The sequence below is a fragment of the Penicillium daleae genome (genome assembly GCF_028827525.1).
Source record: "Penicillium daleae strain IBT 16125 chromosome Unknown utg000004l_segment0_segment0, whole genome shotgun sequence".
Classification (NCBI taxonomy): Eukaryota; Fungi; Ascomycota; class Eurotiomycetes; order Eurotiales; family Aspergillaceae; genus Penicillium; species Penicillium daleae.
Window position 1 is genome coordinate 1,846,603 of NW_026623152.1, and position 18,843 is coordinate 1,865,445.

Sequence of the window (18,843 nt, forward strand, 5' to 3'; positions counted from 1 at the left end):
ATTTTGTGTGTGTGTGTGTGTGTGTGTGTGTACAGTGAAGCTGGTTAATTATGCACTCGGTTATACGTCAATAGAGTTAATAATACCAAAATGTGCTCGAACCCCCTATCAAGTTGCCTAAAATACTCAAGATACAGAGTTTCAACGTTTTTTTCCGAGACATTGCAGAATTCCACTCGTAGATTCCAGACGACATGTTCCACTGTGGATATTGACTTGACTTTTAAGGGTTCGGAGGGCCCATCGCTGGGCCGTCCCGAAGGCTTAAGAACCCGTCAGTGCATATATCTCTTCCCGAAATCTTATTGTAGGTCATAGAGTTGGTGATGTCTAGGCGATGTCTGATTAGCTTTTCTTGAAAGGAACAAGGGGCAAAATTAAACTACATAGACCCTATCAATTCACATGGTTTGAAATTCACCTACCTATTCTCTGTTAATTCGAACCTTCCTTGGTCCATACAAGAGTTTGATTCTTTTTAGAACTAATGCGAGCGCAAGATTGCGATCGTTGTGTTCGCCCCCGCACTTATTTGGTAATTTGACTGTGCTCGGGTTAGTGCGATCTCTTAGCTCGCTGTAGGAGCACAGAAGAAAGAGCACATAGCTTTTGACTATCGGGGTTTTAATTCAATCTGAACGTGTGGCTCACTTAACCCTGCTGGAAACCTGGAGATCCTCGGTGACCAACAGCGCCTAATACCCAGTCAACACTAGATACAGAGTCTAGTTGAAATGCGCTCCCCACTTTATTGAAGTGGACGGGGGTTACGGAGATACGATCTGGGCAGAGTTATTTGCCATGCGCTTTCCGGTAGTTCCGGTCTTACTGTTCGTGAAGTTAAAAATTCTTTGACGGATGTCCTAGGAAATAGGTCATTTTCGTTCCTGACCAGTTGTCTAATGATCTTTTTCCTTTAGGTTAGGGCTCTTAGTGAAGTGTTTGTTTTGGTTTGCACTCTTCTTGCGCCGCCCGCCTCTTCGGCTGGCTTGATTTGGCATTCTTTTAGGTTCTTACTAGTGCTCCCTGCCTCCAGCTGCGGATCCCGGTTTGCACAGCCAAGCCTTGTTGAAGGTTACTTGTCTAAACTCTTTACGTCATCTGGACCGCGGGATTGAATGCCCACTTTCCGTGTGCCTGAAATTTCTAATGTGGCTGGTAAATCAATATACATACGACGTATTTCGAGGGTTTCGGAAGACCCATTGCTGGGCCGTCCCGAAGACTTAAGAATTCGTCTGTGTGTATGTCTATTCCCTCTCCTCTTATCGTGTGACAAGATGGGATCTCATTGTATGCCGTAGCCTTTGTCCTGTCGAATAACTTTTCGTGAATGGAAAGAGAGGTTAAACTTTGTGCCATGGAGATCATACTGAATCACATGATCTTAAATGCTTCTTCTGTACGCAGCCTCTGGTGGAGCTCGGACCTTCCTAACCCACTAGAATGTAGAAGTTGGGAAGCGGGAAACGGCCTTATACTCCTATGAGACTAGCGGAGGATTGTGATCGGCGGGTTCGATCGCCTGCCGTTTTACCTCACGCTTATGGGACAATTTGACTGTGCCCGATTTAGCGCGATCACTTAGCCTGCACGAACACAGAAGAGGACTACAGCACAGGGTTTGATGTAATCTCGACTTTCAGAGCTATAGCTCAGTGTGACTGACTTGACATCCCTCCCCCGGCTGAAAATTTAGAGGTCGTCCATCACCCACGGCGTCTAACACCCACTCAACATTGGAATGTTGATGGAGCAACCCGACTACCACTGTCGGTCCGCGCACGCACTATGGGCGACGGAAGCACGCAAGTCGGACCAATCAGGATGGTGAAGACTGTCGGTCCCGGCCGCAACTGGGGTATGGAACTGGGTACGTGCCGTCTGGGTTGAGTTCAATTAAAACAAAGAGGCGCGGATGATGTTTTGCCCCGAGTTCTGAGAGATTGGGACCTCTCATCTAATCACAACTTAGGACATGGTAGTTCAGACATTCCGTTTTACCCGGGATAGATGAAGACGGGCGCATGAAATGGCTCTTATAAAGCCGCAAATGTAACCACACGACGCCACTAGGAACATTTGAACCTGACCAGTCTCGGACTATTCAAACGCACGCTAGGATATGATACAGGGCGCTAACCAGGATTTGGCCGCCTAGAGTTGACAATACCTAGGCAGCTGCGTTCTACGAACATAATTGGACTTCTCTTGCGAGAATTCCCGGCTAAGGTTGCATCGCAAAATTATATCACCATCAGAATTGAGCAGCTATAAGATGAATATATTTTGCCTAACCTTGCTTCTGTTTCTACACCACTGTCAGTCAATAGTTGCTTAGAGCATCGGAGGTATGATCCATGAGCTTCTGACTCATTGGCTTCTCCAATTCAGCGAGTGGTTCCAGAGCTAACAATCTGTTAACCAGAGGGTTGTCACCTTCATTTGCTCTAGTATGTTCATTTATAATTTAACTCACGATTGTTGATGTGTGGCCTGCGAGGTCCATTGAAAATAGACGACTTACATCGCTATTAGGGACTCGGAAATTGTCTCCGTCACGAAGTCGACATGCTCATGTTCGCATCCCTTGCGTACTTCCTTTTGTTTTTGGCCACTATGGCTGAAGGACTTGCCCGATACCAGTCCACGCCCCCGAGTGACGTGACTGTCTTGCACGACAGACAATCCCTCAACGATTTTGTCAAGGCCAACCCGGAAACAATCCTCTACCCCGAGAATGGAGGATACTATCTCAAAGATATGGACGAAGAAGTCCTTGCCATCACAGCTGACGACTTAAGCAAAGAATTAGACGCTGCTGTTGCCAGCGTTGATTCCGACCTCCTTGGAAACGACTCTGCTTCCGACAGTTCAGCTGGATCTGGCGCTGCCGCAAATGTCACGAAGAGGAACGAGGATATGCCTTGTTACCCCAACTGTCAGCACAACTACTGCAGTCACCCCCGGTGCTTCAATTCGGCAACCTGTCTGCACTACTCATTTTGCCACGTGTGTTTAACAAGCTCGAGAAAAGTTTGTATCTAGGGCTTGAATGTGTCAGCACCCAAGGTCTCTCATCACATGACCTTTATGTATGCCTGAGCCGTCAGGCTGTTAGCTTTCTTCTGCAGAAAAGATGCGCCCTCCGCATCTTATGCTGATCTCCAACAGATCCTGCTGTATCCGCCATGCGGGCCCTTCGAGGCCTATATAGTCTACATCGGATGCAACACGCGCATATCCATGCTTTATGTTTGCTTATTTCAGATCTCTCTGGTCCGAACTGCGCCATTCCTTCGTGGCTGAGAGCTGCCTAACCAGCTTCTCATCTCTTCTATAAATTGCTCTTCTTTTTGTAGAATAGATTGCAGCGCGTCCATCGATATGTACAGTACAGTACACATAGGTCACTGCGAATCCTGGAGAAGAATCTTGGCCTTCCATCCAATTTGTTGGAGGCGGCCCTCAATGTAGGCTGCGACTTCGCGTAGTGTCGAAGCTCCGCCAACGCATGACTTCGCTTTAAGGTGTTGTGCGAGTCCGCTAAGAGTTTTGAACGACTGAACGAAGCCAAACGCATGTGACTTCGTGATAAGGACGCCGGACAGTGGTAAATAGGCTTTGCGTGGGCAGCAGAATTTCGATGTTGATCAAGTCAGCAGAGAGTGTGGAAAGCAGGCTCCTTGACTAATTCTAGACAGGAGCGAAGTTGTTATGGTATTGACCTCTATAAGGCTATTCACACTTTTCGGCCTGAGGCCACCTGAGAGGTTGGCGATAACGCACCAGTTCGGTGATCTCTTACCCCCCTCCACCGCTGTTTCGTCCGAGGAGAGTTGCCCGCTGACCGATATATTTCTTATGCGGGCTGATACGTATACCTGGTTACCCCTCCTTCTGTTAATAGGGGATATATATAAGATCAGCCTAGGGAGAAGAAGATAGAGCTCTCTAAGAAACAGTCTCTGTTCTAATCCGACTTAGTGCTTATCCTCTCCTACCTAGTTAACAGGCTTACTACCCTGTAAGTAGTTAATATTATAACAATTCTGTTTCTTCTTCTTCGACTACCTAGGAGGGATAATACTAAGGACTCGCTCTATCCTCTCCACTAAGGGGCCCCGTATCCTCCTTATACCTAAAACGAACTAATAACTATAGAAACCGAAACTATCCCGTTAGACCTCGACCTAAACCTTATAGCTACTTAGGCTACTATCGAGAAACTATAGCGCCTAAAAAACCTATAGGACTAAGCGGAACGTCTAAGATCCGAAGTTCTAGGCCGAAGACCCGACGATTTCCTATCGAATTCCTACCGGGAACCCTACTACCTATCCGGAAAAGACTAGGAGATCGAGCTTAAAAATCTGTCTATCTTTACGCTAGACTATATACTCTAAAAACGTTAGGAATAGCTCCTTGGTCTATAATAGATATTCGAGGGCGTACCTAAGCGATATTAAAATAATTATACTAAAATCCTTAGAGCCATTAGCTATATAAACTAAACCTATTAGTAGAGATAGTACTAATACGCTAAGGAAAAGGGATCGACTACCCCTTGAAACCTTAAGGAGGATTAGCCCTATTTTAGGGACTAGACCCTAACCCTTATTAAGAATATAGCTAGTCTCGAATCTAATATAATAGGATAGCTTAAGAGAATCTACTAATACCGAGATAAGGACCCTCGCGAGTTCTATACGCGCCTCGATATACTAGAATAGTTGTGAGATATTCGGTGTGAGATATAGGGCAAGATGCCTAAACCGTCATGCAGCATATCAAGCCAGATTCATAAGGCCTATACAAGATGGCTGAATCTCTATAAGCTTTATGCTATACCATCATCACTGCGGTCAATGACATCAAGTAAGACGTATACAACAGTATACGATCTACATCATCACTACGGTCAATGACACGATCTACATCATCACTACAGTCAATGACATCGTACAATCAAGCAACCACCGATCAAACAGCTACTGCATGAGATCACTATGCATCTAGATCTGTCTGCATGAGATCATCATGCATCATCTAGAACGATCACATGCAAGAGACAAGTTGATTATAAATATGCCCTGCTTTCTCTACCAAGATAATAATAATGTTTAATACATATAAGCAAGATTCAATACAATCAACCAAGCTTCAGTCCTACTTTACTTTTCTCTCATCTTTATGATTCTAAGCCGAATTGAACTTATCCTTCCTATTCAATCAAGAGGAAGAAAGATCAATCGATCTTATTTTAATCATCTTTAATTTATCTTCCTCTTTACCAACCTGCGCAGCATCGCTTGCTCACATAGTATCGCTAGTATTTAAACGAGTATATAATAGCGAATAGTTCCTAGTCTAGTATCCTATATAGGATTTCCGTACTAGAGAACTTCCGCGACTAGTACGCTACTAGGTACTAAATACCCTAGTTATCTAGTTAGGAAAGAATCCCTACTATCGTACTATTAGACGCGTTAGTCTCTAGATAAATTAGTCTAGATAGGTTAAAGTATCTTAATAGAGGTACCGTCTAGAAGGTAAGGATTAGGCGGCGAAATAAGAGCCTCTTATAAAGGATTAGGTTAACCTAGCCTAGCTTACGCCTATTCTTACTTCCTTTTAGGAGCCCTATAAGAGGTAATATAATCCGAGAGTAATCTCGGATAAACCTATAATAGAAATTACAGATTCCTAGGAATACTTAGATATCCTAGTAAGTCTTAGGAACCTCCTACGAAGCAATATCGGAAACCTACCGGAGATCTATTAAAATACCCTTCGAGGAGATCACGAAACTAAGAAACTCGACCTAGTCTTAGTAGAATAAGTACTTACTTTATTTTACGTATAAACCGGCCGATCGTAGTCGGCGAAGTACCTAGAGAAGGTAGTCTATATAGGAGTCTTAGTCCGTCGAAAAGACTAAGATATCGTCGAGATATACGACTTTAAAGATATTAAGTACGTTATAGAGCGTTATATATATATAGTTTTAAAAGGTAGTGGGTATATTTGTTAGGCCGAAGGGTATAATAGTATATTCGAAGTACCTATAGCGCGTCCGGAAGGCTTTTTTCTACTTATCTCCTTCCTAAATACGAATTCGGTAGTATATATCCTAGATATTAATCTTACTAAAAATCTTAGTACCTAAAAGACGGTCTAAAATCTCCGAAATAAGGGGTAAAGAGTACTAATTCTTTACTAAAACCTTATTAAGTCCCCGGTAGTCGATATAGAGACGTAGACTTCTGTTAGATTTTAGTATAAAGAGGATTAGAGCGCCTACTAGGCTCTTAGATTCGCGGATACGGCTATTCTTAATATTTTCGTCGAGATAATAACGAAGTTTAGTAAGCTCTTTCTATAAGAGAGGGTAGATTAGTCCGTAGAGCACTTTCGTACCTAGGAGTAGATTAATCGCGTAGTCGTGGTTACTAGATAAAGGTAGGATATTAGTAGTCTAAGAGGTAAAGGTATCGTGAATCTCTATAAGCTCAGGAGGTAATCGATAGGTATCTGGAGGGTCTTCGGTAGTATCTCTATTAATAGGTAGCTATATCTCTTTAGGTAGGTATACTATAGTAAAGATATACGTATAATTTTAGGCCTATTTTATAAATTTTTTCGCGGGTAGTACTTCGATAGAGGGCGTCCTGAACTACTAAAGGCTACCTCGTCCGGATAGGTATATATTAAGGTCGTGAATCGTAGTTATAGAAAGGAGTATTAGGCTTCTATATAGTCGGGGGTCTTAGTTAATCGCGACGTATACGCGGGTAAATTAACGCGTAATACCCCGGGAATCGGTAGCTTTGAGCAGGATAGTCTAAACTCTATATATTAGCGTTGATTGTTAGTTAATAGCGTAAATAAGGGGTTCGGATAGTTTTGCTTATTAAATCTTATAGGTCTTAACGAATTCGAAGCTAACAAGGTTAACTTTAGCTCTACTATCGAGATCCGTATAGGTTTCGATACTACTTCGTGTAGTAATTAGTATATAGAACTATCAGAATATAAGCAGGCGTGCGTATAAGATCTTACGTCAGCTTCCTACTCTGGTAGATCCTAGAGGAAGCATACCTCCTGCAAGATAAGCTTACCCTGCTTATCCCGTCTGCTACGAAGCACTATCTTTGTTTACTGCTCTCTGATATTTCAGATTGATCTTCAACGATCGCATCAACATTGCCTATCCAGGCAGGAGACTACGCAATACTCCAGAATGACCTCGAATGTTCTTGATTTCCTTATATGATATTTGCTATGTACCCCATGTTATAAATTGCACCCTGATTCCTAGTTAGAATGAATAAGTTTGACATCTCTTTTATCACAGGTAGAATTACCGGGCATAGTAGACCATCTAAATCAACCTTCTACTGCTTGATTCTTCTATCTAATCAGCCGATTGTGTTCTATCCTGATTTGTCTCTCTTCTATAATCGTGGCACTTTGGCTAGTGCGCACGAACGATATTGCTATTCGATTTTATGACGGTTTAATGTACTAGACGCATCGAAAATTCTAATAAGAACTAAGTTCGCGTCCCTACTATAGGGAGAGACGGAGGCGTAAGGTTTAATCCGTCTCGCTACCGTTTCCCTATTTAGCACTTTATATAGTAGTAGGTTTCTCGCTTATACCCTTCGGATAGGTATTCGTGTAGTAGCCTAGCTTGCTATATACGTAGTATATAATACGATCCCGGCCTGTTTCGGTAGGGTTTCGAGAATCCTTCGTAGGAAGTTCGTGAGCAAGCTAATAGTCGTTACTTTAGTAGCTACTACCTCAGTATCTATCTCGATAAGTTCCCCTATAGTAGCCTCTATAGCCGCCTCTTCGGGAAGGGGGAGACCTTTCTAGTCTATCTATCGATTTCTAGGAGGATTCTCTTCTATACCTCTATAAGGGTCCCGATAACCTTTCGTCGTATTTTCGTTTGTAGTTCTCTTCTATTTTATTAAGATCCTAGAAGTAGTAGACGACGTCGATTATATCTTCGCGGGTCTCCGGTAGTTTAATTAAATAGCGACGGATATTAGTTTAGAGCGGGTACTAGAGCTTCGCGAAGTAGGATAAAGCTCTCTCTTTCTCGGCTACCTTTAGGAAGTATTACTTAAGCGTGTCGAGGCGTCTATAGAATTCGCGAGGGTCCTCGTCCCGGTTTTAGTAGATCCTTTCGAGCTAGCCTATTACGTCGGATTTAAGGCTAGCCGTATTCTTGATAAGGGTTAGGGTCTAATCCTTGAAGTAAGACTAATCTTCCTTAAGATTTCGCGAGGTAGTTAGTTCCTTTTCCTTAGTATATTAGTACTATCTCTACCGGCAGGTCGGATTTATATAGCTAATAGCCCTAAGAACCTTAGTACGGTCGTCGTAGTATTACTTCGGTACGCCCTCGAATATCTATTAGAGGTTAATAAGCTACTCCTAGCGTTTCTAGAGAGTGTAGTCGAGCGTAAAGATAGGTAGGTTTTTGAGTTTAATCTCCTAGTCCTTTCCTAACAAGGGGCGAGATTCCGAGTAGAGGTTCGGTAGGGATTCGCTATAGGTTCGCCCTATAACCTTAGATTTTAGGCGATCAACTTAGTCTTGTAGGTCCCTTAGGCGTTATAGTTTCTCGATAGTAGCCTATATAGCTATAAGGTTTAGGTTAAGGTCCGACGGGGTTATCTAGCTAGCCTAGAGGGTTTCGGTCTCCGCGACTGTTAGTTCGTCGAAGATACGAGAGGTATTCGGTACCTCTTCGGTAGAAGGAGTAGAGCGAGTCCTTAGTGCTATCTCTCCTAGGTAGTCGAAGAAGAAGAAATAGAATTATAAAGATAGTCTACTTGCGGGGTAGAAAGCCTATTAACTAGGTAGGAGAGCAAAGCACTAAGTCCGATTATAACAGAGACTGTTTCTTAGGGGGCCTTCTTCTATATCCCCCTACTGATCTTATATATAGTAAACCCTACCACGAGAGGGGTAACTACGTTGGCTTACATGAGCTATATGCGCATCGGCGGATGACTCTCCTCCGTGGAAACAGCGGTGAGAGGGCAGGGATAGGCCACCGAAGTGGTGCGCCATAGTTGATCTCTATGGCTGATCTCCCAGGGTGGCCTGATTCCTAAGGCCGAAAAGTGTGAATAGCCTTATGGTAGGAAATGTCATAATATATTAGAATTAGTTTCTTGGTTTATTTTAATAGGTAGATAAATTACCTAATCGGTTTTATACGAGAAGTCATCGTAGAGTAAGAGACTTCTTAGTATATTTACTATAGATTTTGTTGGAAATGCGTCTGGTGCATAAAACCGTAGAAGAAATCGTTCGTGTATACTAATCTTAGTGCCACGATTATGGAAGAGAGACGAATCAAGATAGATCACAATCGGCTGATCAGACAGAAGAATCAAGCAGTGGAAGGTTGATTCAGATGGTCTACTATGCCCGGTGATTCTACTTGAGATAGAAAAGATGTCAAACTTGTTCTTTTTAACTAGGAAACAGGGTGCAATTTATAACACAGGGAACATAGTGAATATTATATAAGGAAATCGAGAATATTCGAGGTCATTCTGGAGTGTTGCGTAGTCTCCTGCCTAGATAGGCAATGTTGATGCGATCGTTGAAGATCAATCTGATATATCAGAGAGCGGTAAACAAGATGGTGTTTCTTAGCAGGCGGGATAAGCAGGGTAAGCAGGCAGGTTCATGTAATATGATCCTCCAGGATCCACCAGAGTAGGAAGCTGACGTAAGATCTTATGCGCACGCCTACTTATATGTTGACAGATTTATTACTTAGATTTAAGTAGTCTCTTATTAGGTTTTGATTATTAAAGATTAGTAGGCTATACCTAATTAGCTATGCCTCTATTATAGGTATATTATAGTTAATTCGACTAATTAGTGTATAATAGATATCACCGTTAAGATTAATTAGATTATTAGCTAATAGGCTAGTAGGTAGTAGGTTGCTAGCCGAGGTTTCTTTAGCTTCTATAGGGTAATTAGTTATATAACTAGTAATATGGATTTCTTCCTTATTAGATTGCTTATTGAGTATTACTATAATCATCTTCTTCTATTAATCGATTTTTTGATATTTATTTTGATTAGTTTTAGGCCTAATTAGCTAGGGTTTCTAATTAGCTAGCCTACTAGAAGGATACAGATACTAGTAATTAGATACTATATAACTACGTATATAGTAATACGTGTAGTATCTTCCTGAATTAGATAATTTTTTCTAGGGTTTTTTACTAATTCGACGTTTTTGATTAGCTTAATAATTTAATTAGTGCTTTACCTAATATTTAGGCTTACGATTAGCCTAATATTTATATTGATAATTACTATAGCTATCAGCTATAAAGATTTGTTCGGTTGATTAAATATAACCGCGCGATTCGTTAATTAGATTAGCGAATAGCGATTTAATCGAATAGGAATTAGAATCTCTACGAAGAGATTAAATGATGTTTTGTATAATTAGTGTATAAGTTTGATCGAGATTATTTAAGACCTATACGAAGACGATTTGCTTAGGGAAATCGATTCCTAGGCTTACTAGTTCGATTAGTAGGCGTCTTATCCTAGTAAGATAGTTATATATACTATCGAAATCGCCTAATTAGCTATTGAATAGGCTCTTTAACACAAGGAATTCGGTAGTAAATCCTTTTAGCCGATATTAGGTAGCTAAAGTAACCTATACTTAGTAGGCCGATATAGTATCTCCTAGCTAAAAGAGTAGGCTATCTTTATATAATAGCTTAATTAATAATAGAGTATCTCGATTTATCTAATTAATAGTTTTCAATTTATTAGATAGGATAACTAGCTTATTTTAGCCTATCTTAGAGATAGCAGGGCTAGTAGATCTTCTAGGTCTACTAGATCTTCTTCCTAACTAAATCGTAGTGTTTCTATAATTAGGTAATCGTTAATTAGGTAGTAGAGTAATTACTTTTTATAAGACTAGTATTAATTAGGAATCTAGCCTTATTAAATAGCAGGAAGCTTTATATAATTATATTAGATTATATCAATTAGTCTCTCTTGATTAAGAATCGCCTTAATTCGGATAGACTAGGTAATATAATTTCCTTCTCCTTCAAGAGGATTTATGTTATATTTATTAATTATCTTGAGTTTAAAAGACTTCATTAAATTATTGAAGAATGATTGTTTTTGTCAAGAAAGTCGAGATTTCTTAGTGTTTCGTATAGAGAAGTAGACGCGACCGGTAAAAATCGAGTATAAATTTTTAAAAATAAGATGTCGGAGGAGCTTTTTGTTTCTCTTTAAGAGAGAGAAGTTTCTCTTAAAAGTAAGGGATTCTTTGTTGAAGATAGAAGATTAAAGAAGTAGTATAAGCCGAATTGAAGTAGGATTAATTCGGGCTTATAACCTATAAGCAAGCGATACTACGTAGGTTAAATAGAGAGGAAGTAAGATTAATTAATCTTCTTCCTTTGATTGAATAGGAAGGATAAGTTCAATTCGGCTTAGGATTATAAAGGTAAGAGAAAAGTAAGGTAGGACTAAAGCTTGGTTGATTGTATTGAATCTGCTTGTATGTATTGAACATGATTATTATTTTAGTAGAGAAGGTAGGGTATATTTATAACTAACTTGTCTCTTGTATGTGATCGTTCTAGATAATGCATGATGATCTCATGCAGACAGATCTAGATGCATAGTGATCTTATGCAGTAGCTGTTTTATCGGCGGTTGCTTGATTGTACGATGTTATTAACCGTAGTGATGATGTAGATCGTATACTGTTGTATACGTCTTACTTGATGTCATAAACCGTAGTGATGATGGTATAGCATAAAGCTTATAGAGATTCAGCCATCTTGTATAGGCCTTATGAATCCTGTATGGCGGTTTAGGCATCTTACCCTATATCTCATATCTTTTCTATATTTAAAAATTAAAAAGTGCTCTTTATATACTTTAGCTCTTTCCTATTAACAGACTATCCCTATAAAAGCTTACGATTCTAATACTTTCTATATTTATCGCTCCCCTAACGAACAAGATAACTACTCGTAATAACTACTATAAAGCTAACCCGATCTAATTACTCCTCCTCGAAGAGAAAATTAATACGCTAAAAATAATACCGTCGTAAAACAAGTTTAATAAGAAAGGTATATAAATATAGTAAGACATACGACGCAGATATATACGTAGGTATTCGTATCCGGGAGACGGGTTAGGTATATCTTTTGTCTATAGATGCTTCCGGATTTTAGGCTTTTCTTACTTCATAATTAGTATATTATAGAGTCTTCCGCTAGTAAAAGAAAACTAATTTATTAGGGCTCGTACTACCCAACGCTAAGATTAATTACAGGCCGAGATTTAGAGAAGACTAGGGAAGACACAACTATTATAAGCGCGCGATAAAGATTTCAAAACGCAAATACTACTAGTCAGGCTACCTATATATATATATCATTAGTCTCTATTTTCCCTATTATTTCTATAATATATCCTAGAAGACTATTGCGGCGTGATTTTGATCTCAAATATATAATACTAGAACGTACCTTAATAACAGCCGTATTGATTCATATTTTGTACTCGACGTTTCTAGAAGCTACGTTAGGAACGGCAAGGGTCCTTTCAGGATCACCATAGCTGTCTATCTACTTCGCCTCTTTCCAAATTACCACACGTAGATCTGTATCTCTTGAGAGAACCCTTCGTGAGATAGACCATAGTATCCCCTCCTTCCAAGCTATTCCAGGCAGACTTGCTACTCCGGATAGAGCATATCCTGAGACAGGCCACAGTTTTCCCTCCTTCCAAGCTATCCCAGGCAGATTTGCTACTCCGGATAGAATGCATCCTGAGTTATAGAAGAGGACAAGCATCTTCCAGGCCGGGTTTTTCTTGAGCAATTTTGTCTCGAATCCGAACTTCCAGCCCGTGATGGTAAGTTGTTTTATGATCTCCTTGACCCGCCGGATCATCTCTGAATCTCTCTAGACAGCGCATGGTATAGCCCAGTTCGTTGGCAATCTCAATCCAGACGTTAAACTGCCCTTCATCGCCGCGGAAGAAGACACTGGGCCGATCGTGAAGGCCCTCTTGCAAGAAAGTACTGGCAAAAATGTCATTGGCTATAGGGGGTGGTGTACCCTACGCGAAGTCTCCGAGGCATTAGGATCTGTGCACGAGGCAAACTGAAGTGCCATCGCTCACAGAACCTACGCCAAGAGGGGTTGACGTAGATCTCTGACACGGTATTTATATATGCAAAGCATTCTTAATCATGGTAGTCCTTGACTGTATCATCAGTTTTGAACAGGCTAATAGAAAATTTTGGACGGGTACGGTAGAACGGACTATCCCCGCATAGAAAATTCAAGAAGGCCGAGGAGATAATCACTAGCACCTAAAACAACATTCCTTACCCTCAATTAAAGCTGGTGTTAGATACCCCATAGATTATTATCCACTGCTTTGCATGCCTCATATTTCAATATTTTTGCCCATATTCTTCATCGCCCTATTCTCATTAAAACGATCCTTTATTCCGCATCAACAGAAACACCAATTAAATGCTCGGTCATATACACGAACGTGTCCAGGATCTGGGTCACGCCCCACGACGCGTTGGTCCAGTAGTAGCCGTCCGTCATCACTAACGAGTCGGTCAAGCCGCGGATATTCGAGTACAAGCTGTGGAAGATGGGCGCGAACGAGTACATCTCAGCTCGACGACGCGATGGACATGATCGGCACGCAGTCGTCCTTGGGCGTCGGCATCTTCGCCGTCTCGATCATGTGTGCCTACGAGAAACAGGGCGACACCAATGTCCCGCACTCCGCCAAGTACGAGTTCAGCATCAATTACCACAGCTTCATCCACTTCGAGACGACTGACTAGGACTAATGCTTACCCACTATTTAGACCGCACTTTTGACACTGTAGGATTTCAGCACAGGTGTGTAGTTTTCCGAATGGAGGTAAATCTTATGAGATCAACCCATCTCCTCGTCTTTCCCACAATCTGTCGACCTCAAGAAAAATGAGTTAACAAGCGTCAATCATAGCCCTGGAATCACCCCCAATCATTGACTATCTCGTTCCACCGTTGACTATCGTTCACTAATGCATAATTAAAGCCACAGGCAGGTATCTTATGTATAACGGATCATATGCTTCATCTTTTGACATACCAACTTCAACGCTCAGCTTCGCGGAACCGGTTATGTTCCGAAATAGTAGTGTTCGTGTGGGCCTGCGTTAGCGGCGACATACTCTCTACTAGAGCAGTCCATATATAACTAGCGGACAAGGTACCCCGCACAGTCGCGTTGTTCAACATCAAAGCCCTTGCATTTCTTAAGGGTACATTAGTCTATTTTAGGTTAAGAGTCCCGAATCTCTATTAGGCCCCACTGATCACCGCCTATAAGGCTGAGTAACGTTATTACTTTAGCTCTTTCCCCAACGTACATTAATATTCCAACGTGCTTTAGAGATAGGTCGGGTAGGAAAGTGAAGCTCAAATTAGGATAGCTCTGAATAGGCAGTATATCCCAACTATTCTGTACCTCGTAGTAGTTGTCCGTGTCAAAATAGGGCTCAGGGGACCGCAGGAAAAGGAGTCATAGAAACCTTGAGCCCTCAGATATTTATTGGAAACCACCATCAGTCAATACCAATCCCAGAGACACTCCACTCGATCCCCGGAGGGTATGTGGCTACCCCTGGGAACTGTACTAGAAGTTCCAGGAGCAACAAAGCTCACAATCATGTATCATACGGTGCGAAGGCAGGATCTAGACTGACTCAAAATGTGGTGAGCCTGAGATGGGAGCACATGTAGTGCGACGTCTTCTCTAAATCTCGGCCTGTAATCAATCTTGGCGTTGGGTAGTGGGAGCCCTAACAAGTTCTTTCACTAGCGGAAGACTCTGCAACATACTAATTGTGAAGTAAGAAAAGCCCAAAATCCGAAGCATCTGCGGACAAAAGGTGTACCTGACCCATCTCCCGGTATGCGAATGCACACGCATACATCTGCGTCGCACATCTTACTCTATTCATATGCCTTATAAACTTGTTTTGCGACGGCATTGTTTTTGGCGTATCAATTTTCTCTTTGAGGAGGAGTAATTAGATCGGGTTGGATTTATGGTAACCGTTACGAGTGGCCACCTTTTTCTTTCGGGGGCGCGATAAATGTGAAACGCAAGCTCTTGTTAACAGGAAAGAGCCAAAGTGTGCAAAAGGGCAGTTTTCAATTTTTGAACGTACAAAAGACCACGACTTTCCGGCAAGGAAAATCGTTGTCTTTTGCGGGTTAGGCAATACTTGGGCGCTAAGACGGCGGGTAGTTAGGGCTTCACGTGATATTAATACTATTCGGCCATGCCTCCGAAAATACGTGGGAGGAGAAAGCAACGCGGAAAAACGGCTATCCGTGCTTAAACTCGAGTCCTTAAACTAGACCTACAACACTATATACATGCTTTATCCTGCAAAAGGGTAGCATCCGATAATTTGATAAATCCCGTCATTTCTGCTCGGCAGGTGGGACAGCTCTCCATTCCAAGACCTCTCAAGCATAACCTGCCTAATATGTGCCCACATTGAATGACCACCCAGCGATCTAGCTATCTGTAGCAGATATTGCACTCTAAAACACGCTTTTCTCTTTGCTGGTAAAGTTCCTCTTGCGTCTTTTGTTGCTTCTCCCTCTCCTGGAGAAGTTTATCCCGAAGTATTCGATTTTTCTCTCGTAGCCGTTGGATTTCATAGCTGACTGCCTTTTGAAGCTCCTTAAAGGCGTTATCCTGGTCCATTATTAGTTAAGGAAGAAGAAGGTCTTGTAAGGAACTAGTACTAAAGTAGATGGCTCCTTCGTTTCTGTTCTTTTGCGATTGCGTAATAGTGTTGTATCCACCTCCTCATCGACTGCTTCACCGATCATGCTCTCAAAATCCCGGTAACTGTAATCACGGCGAGTGGCCCTCCGAGGTCGTGAGCTACATAGCTAGAGGCTTAGCAATTCCTCGTCATCGGCGATAATAATCGCGTTGGAGGGGTTTGCTATCGTTATCTTTGTCGCCACGCTTAGGGGAGGAAAGTCGAAGGAAGAGGAAAAGAGAATATCAGAGCACGCAACCAGCAGGGGGAAGGAGGCCCTTTATATTCCTGAGATCCAACGGTGACGGACTCAGCCCCGGGAAATAACTGGACATTGGTGCGATCGCAATCTTCTAAGCTGCATTGCACAATTGGACATCAAGCCGTGATAGCGACGAAGCTAGGCTATAGCGTTGCATGCGCTGCCCCGATGAGGCAGACAGTATATACCTATATTTATCCGCATCCCCCGGCTTGACCGCTGTTCAGGAGATCATGGCCTGCTTACTCTTGTCTTTGAAGTTCCTGCACCGGATTCGGGCAACGCTTGCGACTGCGCACGTGATGCACATCAAAAGCATATTTGGTGTAGCAAAGCCACTTCACACTAATTGCACTTGATTGGCTTTTCTTTATATGAATAGCGTCAAATGGCGCGTAACACACCCAACGTCATGATACATCTGGAAGCGAACATGGTCAGGGAGCCCCTTATTTGCAAAAGATTGAAAGCAAGCCTCTGGCTTCTCGGAATTCTCGAGGTATTCCTTAGTAGCACGCGACGGCTTGCCAGCGACAGAAATAGGTGGCTGGTATGAATCGCTCTTGTTTCGTCTCGGTTAGATTCATTACTGACACTGATTGACCTCAGTCGCGTTGTCTTTAAGAGGATCAAGTTCAATTTCGCATGGGCGTTGATTTATAATCTCATCGCCCTACCTGTGGCTGCTGGAGTTTTATATCCTGTGAAAGCCAGTTGTGGTCATATCAGACTCGACCCAGTCTGGGCAAGTTTAGCCATGGCTCTAAGCAGTGTGAGCGTTGTCTGCAGCAGTCTCATGCTTAAGAGCAGGCTACCAGGGATTGGATTTAAGCTGTCAAAAGATCGCCAATGCGATTAGAGTTGGAACTTGGCTATGTCGTAATCGATGTCGGTAGATTTGTGATACACCGCGATTGCCCGTCTACCGCTAAACTCCACCATCTCCCCAAGAGCAGATCTTCGTCTTCAAGCGAAAAACCACTCCATCCCTTGAATACTCGTCCCAGCACCACGTATCGATGTCTGCTCATCGCTGGGGGGTCACTACGGTGGGAAATCAGACACTCACGAGTTGTTTCCCGATTCTTTTCTTCAAAAAGCACTAAGCTAGGGTTGGTTACCCTCCCTACTTAGCTATACTAGTGATGCGAGCTGTACAAACTACAGCCTAAAGCGAGACAAGTTGTGAGTAACACATATCACGACTAAAGTTTGAAATAAATCATATTTCGGAGGTGTTGTAGCACAAATCAAGCAATCAGAAGAAGACAGTCGAAGAGGACAAGCTCAGGGAACAGATCCAAGAAATGAAAAGTGAAAGTAATATCAAAGAGAGCGAAAACACGCCAAACAATTTCCAAACACACACAGCGAATGAGTGGCGTTTCGGAGAAACGGCTAGTGTGTGGGCTCACAGTGTTCTCTTGCGAAGGGCTCGGGGGCGGTATATGGAGTAGTATGCCTTTTCACTCATTTTTCGATGTACTGTAGGACACACTGCTGGCCTCGACTGATCCTGCTATTTATGCTAAACTAAATTAGCTTTGGTCATTTATTCGTATTCGTAGCGAACGAACAATGCAGTGTTCACACGTGCAAGTGCCTGGTTCACAATTGCAGACACCACTTGTAGTGCATCCACAGTCAGCACCCATGATGGTTGATAATTAGAGGTAATTATAGGTAATGATAAATATTTGGAATACCGGTGTCGCGCAAAGAAAGTAGTAAGGAGAGTTAACTCGGAATATTTATACCTATCCACACTACGAATGAATCATGACGTAATCGTGCGGGGTGGTACATTGATGTTCCATTAGTTTTTAACGCACTCGCAGACCCACCCGACGCCCTCACCGCCTACTATATATAGCAAGGGAGGTGTGTACTCCGTACGGAGGTACGCTTTGCACTATGGCTGTTTGCAGACTTACAGTCGGTTGGTTCGTTGGTTGGACCGGTACACACTCACACACTCTCTTCTTGCCCCACCGCCAAGACCTTAGCGCAGATCATCTATTGAGCGGGCCGCATCAACTTGAGGGGCTCGGTAAAATGCGCCGTGTACGTTACAGTAAAATCTCAGTTAATATTACATTACGCGTCTGGAAACAAAGCATATGGAATTCCATGGAATCCTATGGTGAATATTCGCAAATCATACGGAAGACGTTGATTCGTTTGCATAGTTTTCTTTAATAAATTAACCACTCTTTCTGATGGTTCCGGTAGTACTCATTCTTCCATATGCATACTAGTCTATACCAATTCAGCTCGCTTTGACAAGATTATATGGTAGATTATCCCCTCGTCCGTCCGGGAAGGACAATTAGCGCATTTCAATTAGCGTATTATATTATCCAATAGGTTATCGGACTAAAATATTCGATGTGTTATTGGATATAGGGCTCCACTATCTACTAAGTCATCAACGCGTGTTTTTCTACACGCGTAACCCCCTACCAACCTGCCTACCAACCTGCCTACCAACCTGCCTACCAACCTGCCAATAAATCTGCCATGGCTCCAAAGAAATCTACTAAGGCTACACGGAAGCGTACGCTTGACGAGATTACTGCCGAATTACCTACTAAGGAAGAACTCTCTCGGCAGCTAAAGCCCTTGATCCCTTCCTCCGAACCTCTACGGCTGCACCTACCTACTAGCATTGACC

General features: G+C 42.4%; 3 protein-coding genes across 3 annotated transcripts; 1 reads left to right on the forward strand and 2 right to left on the reverse strand.

Annotated features, from left to right (window-relative positions):
* Positions 1-2,619: 2,619 nt before the first annotated feature.
* On the forward strand, positions 2,620-3,048 carry N7458_004285 (uncharacterized protein; the record flags this gene model as incomplete). The annotated part of the gene is made up of 1 exon (XM_056907667.1): positions 2,620-3,048. One exon carries the CDS (start codon positions 2,620-2,622, stop codon positions 3,046-3,048), a length of 429 nt encoding a protein of 142 aa, XP_056768394.1.
* A 10,511-nt stretch (positions 3,049-13,559) lies between these two features.
* N7458_004286 (uncharacterized protein) lies at positions 13,560-13,739 on the reverse strand (the record flags this gene model as incomplete). Its single annotated transcript, XM_056907668.1, has 1 exon — positions 13,560-13,739. One exon carries the CDS (start codon positions 13,737-13,739, stop codon positions 13,560-13,562), a length of 180 nt encoding a protein of 59 aa, XP_056768395.1.
* A 1,915-nt stretch (positions 13,740-15,654) lies between these two features.
* On the reverse strand, positions 15,655-15,971 carry N7458_004287 (uncharacterized protein; the record flags this gene model as incomplete). Its single annotated transcript, XM_056907669.1, has 2 exons — positions 15,655-15,834; positions 15,885-15,971. The coding sequence occupies 2 exons, from the start codon at positions 15,969-15,971 to the stop codon at positions 15,655-15,657; spliced, it is 267 nt and encodes an 88-aa protein (XP_056768396.1).
* Positions 15,972-18,843: the final 2,872 nt, after the last annotated feature.